Genomic DNA, 5,354 nt, shown 5'->3' with positions numbered 1-5,354 from the left:
TCAAATAGATTTCTTTTCTTACTAGGATACTTGATAAAAGAACATTTAATAATTAAAACTTATTAATTATTGAAGTTTATGAACTTATTAGGTAATTATTAAAGGGTTGATTGTGCTTTTTAAATATATTATTTGTCTTCATGCTGGACTCAATTTCTTTTGGTTGATTGTTCCTTTTAGTAGTCTACCACTCAAATGTACTTATATTCTGTAGACCAAAGGCTAAATCTCCACCTCAAGATAAAAAATAAATAAATAAATAACGCCCAATTAGTACACATTAATGTGTGTTTGGGAGGCTAAATCTCCACTTCAAGATGCTTTACTAAAACTGGAAACAGAGCAAACTTTCACTGAACTATCTCAAGAGAGCTCCATGTTTGTTTTTAAGCTGGGTTTAGTTAAGCTCCAATGCTGCCTCTTGATGAATGGGACCTCTAGTGATGTTTAGAATGTCTCATGTCATTTCTTTATGTCAGTAGCTTTAGGGGAATTGAGTTCTATCCTTTTTTGTATTTTTCTTTCATGATCTTGTCAATTGACCTTACTTCGGGTCTTTGTCATTTTTGTAAAGCTATGGTTATAATGTTTGCATCATATTTGTTTTAGTATGATCTACCGTTGTTGATTGTGTTATCCTTTGCACTTGTACTAATGTCAGATGGTTTCTCCTAATGCTAATTGCCCGTTGTTGGGTCTGGTGTAGGTGTGCTGTGTCCTGTCATCTAGTATTTGATTTTATTATTTTGAGTTAGGTGAAGATTATGCCAACATATCTTGGGAGATCCTATCTGTTGATGTTATGCTATGGAGAGTATTCCAGCACAATGAGCATAAGGTCTTCAAAGGGTAAAAAAGGTAAATAGATATGATTAGATGTTTTTTGTTATAATTGAAAAAACAGAAAAGGGTAAGCTGGAAAAGGTTTATGAAGTGATGTTCTTTGTAGTTCAAAACCAGAAGTGATGGACTGAATAAATTTTGCACCTTAGAGGAAGTCTGCGATCTGATCAAAACCAGAATTGCTTCGTGGATTAAATATAATTCTAGATTGTTGCATTATTCAGTCCATGATAAGGTTGAGAATCTGGATCAGGTTCGTAGGTGTGTGGGGGGTAGGTGATTGTGTCCTTGCTTGCTGGGTGGAATTTCATTATGGTCAGGGGTTGAATTGGGTTAACTTAGTAGTCATTTTGTTTGATAGTTAAGCTACCTTAATTTATGTTTCAATTTTTTATTTTCTGAATTGGTGATGATCTGAGTTGCTGCTGTGAAGTTGTTGCTGTTGCTTGTGATATTGCTGCTGTAGCTATGGTTTTTGTGCTGATGTGTAGTTTAGTAGTAGAATTGGGTTTCTGATACTCATGCCGCTGCTGGATCTGTTGATAGTAATTGTGTCCTTGCTTGCTGGGTGGAACTTCATTATGGTCAGGGTTTGAATTGGTTTAACTTAGAAGTCAATTTGTTAGATAGTTAAGCTACCTTAACTTTGTGAAATTGGTGATGATCTGAGTTGCTGCTGTGAAGTTGTGGTTTCTGTTCTGATGTGCAGTTCAGGAGTAGAATTGGGCTTTTAAGTCCTCTGGGCTGTGCTGCTATCCTGTGGAACACTAAATGATCTGTTGACTGCCAGTCAGTACTACTGTGAAGACCAGAGGAGATTCATGGAGGTTTGTTGTTATCTGTGGGTATGCTAGATATGGGTATGCTAGATATGGAGTGATCTGATGTTGTTGTGTTTATCTTTTCTTCCCATTTTGAGCCCTTTCAGCTCATTGGTTTTCAAATAGAAAGTCTGCACCTCATTATAATCATCTTACTTCACACAATTTTACAACACTTCACTGCTCTCATTATCTGTCACAGACAAATTTATTAGGTGTTATTTTATTCATTTATCCATTGATGCTTTTATGTTAGCTTATGAAACACCAACAACAAAAAAAAACACCTGTTATTTTATCAAACAATTTGCATGTTTGACGTTTTTGTAGTATATCCTTGATGAATTCTCAGCTCTGAAAGTAATTTCACTCTCATCCTTTTCTTCATGCAGAGGCTGGCAGCTAATGGTGGATTTCAAGGTCGACCCAACAAGCCTAGTGGCACCTATTATGCCTTTTGGTAAATTCCAAAATACCTTCTTAAAGCCCCATGGTCTTAGTTGCAGTTCTTGTGGCTTAACACAGCAATGTTCATCTATAGGGTTGGAGGAGTTCTGAGGATCTTAGGGGGCCACAAATTCATCGACGAGAAAGCATTACACCAATTTTTGTTAACTTGCCAGTCCCAGGTACTACTGTTTCTCCTTCTGCTTCCTTAGATCTATTATTCATTACGTAAAGTGATAAAGTGCTTAACAATGATTAGAATGTCTATTGTCACCATATTCATTTAAAGATTGTTCGCTTTATTTGGGAATATCCATCCGTCTCTTTACATCTGATGTTTTTAATAAACTTGTAGGAAGAGTGACTTGCGATGGACTGCCTTAATAGGATTTTTTTTAGGGTAAATTACAGTAAGCCCCTTAAATTAAAGTAAAGTTATGCTTAAAAATTGTTAATTGTTAATTGTTAATTGTTTAAAATTGTTAATGCTTTTTTTATTAACTTTATTAATTGAGTACAATGCAGGGCTACTTCAACTGCTTTTCCTACACTTATTTAATATGGTTAATGAAAGAGTGTTATTTAATATGAAAGAGTGTTATTTTATTAATTGAGTACAATGCAGGGTTACAATGCAGGGCATACATTATTTATAATATGAGAAGCCCTAATCCAACAAGAAAACAACTACTTAAACTAATTCCTTGCTAGACACAAAAGTAATAAAAAGAATAATCACTATGCATCATTATATAATCACTATGCTAGTAAATGATGAATTTCAATATTACTATGATTGATTGTTAGACAAGTTTCCATCCTTATTGGGCTTAAAATTGCATGGGAACTAGTTATATTCCATTCACATGGTTTCTCTAATTGAATACAAATACAACTTCCTTGTCTCTGAATTCTCATTAACAGACACTAGTGGGGAAAAGCCGTCTTTGGATTGGAATAAACGCATGCATATTGCCCTTTCTTTTTCCCTTCTTTAATTTGCTTTTCCCCTTTTTTTGCATCATGTAGCATTTGTGTATCTGGGACAGCATCTTTTTTTGTGTAGGCATGGGACAGCATCTTAAGCTTGCTTTCATTGCAGGTACCTGGATCATAATCAATTTACTGGGAGAATCCTGGATGCATTCTATAAGCACACTTTCTTGAAAGAAATGTGAGTTTCTGTCTTCAATCAGTACAAGCAAATTACAGTTACCCAACACTAGGTCAAATGCTAATTGATTAAATGTTGTCACAGGTATATTGAAGGAAATGCTTTCCGGCCAGGTGTGAACCCTATTGGCATCCACAATGTCCAGCACTATGTCAATGGTCAGGTTGTCATCGAATCAGCAGGGGATACTCTGGAATCTTGTAGTAAAGCACAAACGGACTCTTATCAGGAGGAAGTTGCAGTTGCTTAGGAACATATCTAGCTTATTCACAGCCTAATAGTTTTTTGGGCTATTTGTATTTTAGTCATGGTGTTTGCATAACATCTTGAATTTGGAATTTGCAATGTTTCTATGGGACCTTCTCATATGTATACATAGAAAGTTTATTTTATATTGTATCAATATTTAGCACTTGAGTACTTCTAGTTTGTGTTTTAAATGAATTATTAGTTTGCATAACATCTTAGGTTTATTATGGATTGAATGAATTATTAGGAATTACAGGTGTATTGTTTTCCTGCTTTGGCGACCAATTTATTAGTCGCGACAAATAAATAATTTTTTTTCGCAAAAAATGACAATTGCCGACCAAGAGTTTTGGTCGCAAAAAATACATTTATTGCCGACCAAAATAGCTCTTGGTCGTGGAAACTCAGTTTTGCCGACCAAAAGTTTTGGTCGCGAAAAGTAACAAATGGCGATCAAAACCTTTTTTGGTCGTGGAATGTCACAATTGGCAACCAAATTTTTTGGTCGCGGAATGTCACGATTGGCGACCAAACTTTTTGGTCGTTGAATGTGATAATTGGCGACCAAACTTTTTGGTCGTGAAAATATCACTTTTCGCGACCAAAGTGTTTTAGCGACTAAACGAATTAGTCGCGGTAATGATATATTTCGCGACCAAAAATTTAGTCGGCAAATCCGACTTTTCCCGACCAACCAAAATTTTGGTCGCGAATTACTTTTGCCGACCCTCAATTGGCGACCAAAGTAGCGACCAAAAAAATTGGTCGCAGATAACTTTTGCCGACCAAAAATAGACTTTTAGCGACCAATTTTTTTGTTGCCAAAAGTGTTAATTCTTGTAGTGGGGGTCTAAAGAACAGAGGTGGTTCAAAGAGAAGATGGGAGGGATTCAATTAGGCGGGTAAGGGTTTAAAGAAGTAAGGGGTCCAAAGTAAAATAGTAAGGACATTTAGCAGCACTCTTTTCAAAATATACAGCTCAAAAACTAGTTTTGAAAATTTATAATCAAACAAGTTTTGAATTTTCAAAACTCTTTTCACAAAATTATCTTTCAATATTTATTCTCAAAACTAAACCAAACGCGTCCTCAATTTTCTAAAAAATTGATTCAATTTTTTAGAACTAAACATGGTGATGTTTTCCAATGTACCCAAAAAAATGAAATAAAATAATAGATATTAGTGAAAAGAACCAATTTTTTTATTTAATTACTCATAAAAAATAAATGGTAAACTACACTTTTTACACTCAAATTTTCATTCAAAATTTAATTGGATCCCTAATTGCAACAATTAAGTTCTTAGGGCATGTTTGATTGGAAGGATTAAAGCATGAGATTAGGATTATTAATCCGTGGGCCCAATCATCCTATGTTTGTTTTGACATTTTGGTTTAGGACTATTAATCCAATGGATAATTAATCCAACAAATTTGTAGGATTATTAGTAATGGGGTAGGGGTGGGATAGTTAATACCACACTAATTTGATAGGATTATTAATACCTCACTATTAGTATTGTAAATCAAACATGGTCTTAGAGTTTAGTTTATGTTTTAATGTAGTCTTTTTGTCACTTACAATAACATTGGACGGAAAACACTTATGTGATATCACGTTAACACATTTTATGGATATTAAATTAAATAAATAAAAAAAATTATATGACAAATTATACTTTTCACATTCTGATTTTCACTCTGATTTTAATTTAGTCTCTCATGTTTTAATTTTTACTCAAATTTCAAATGGTGGATGATGGAGGACCACAATAAAACACATTTTACAATTTGATAACTTTTTGTAATTAGGAAATGACAG

General features: G+C 34.2%; 1 protein-coding gene across 1 annotated transcript; it reads left to right on the top strand.

Moving 5' to 3' along the window:
* Positions 1-801: 801 nt before the first annotated feature.
* LOC145806006 (geranylgeranyl transferase type-1 subunit beta-like) lies at positions 802-3,705 on the top strand. The gene is made up of 5 exons (XM_082901614.1): positions 802-1,670; positions 2,057-2,124; positions 2,206-2,293; positions 3,036-3,285; positions 3,370-3,705. The coding sequence occupies exons 1-4, from the start codon at positions 1,665-1,667 to the stop codon at positions 3,138-3,140; spliced, it is 267 nt and encodes an 88-aa protein (XP_082757740.1). The 5' UTR covers positions 802-1,664; the 3' UTR covers positions 3,141-3,285; positions 3,370-3,705.
* Positions 3,706-5,354: the final 1,649 nt, after the last annotated feature.

This window comes from Camellia sinensis, chromosome 13 (genome assembly GCF_055761805.1).
Source record: "Camellia sinensis isolate YWXY chromosome 13, ASM5576180v1, whole genome shotgun sequence".
Classification (NCBI taxonomy): Eukaryota; Viridiplantae; Streptophyta; class Magnoliopsida; order Ericales; family Theaceae; genus Camellia; species Camellia sinensis.
Note: the sequence above shows the minus strand (reverse complement) of the source record. Positions and strands in the feature narration are given on the sequence as shown.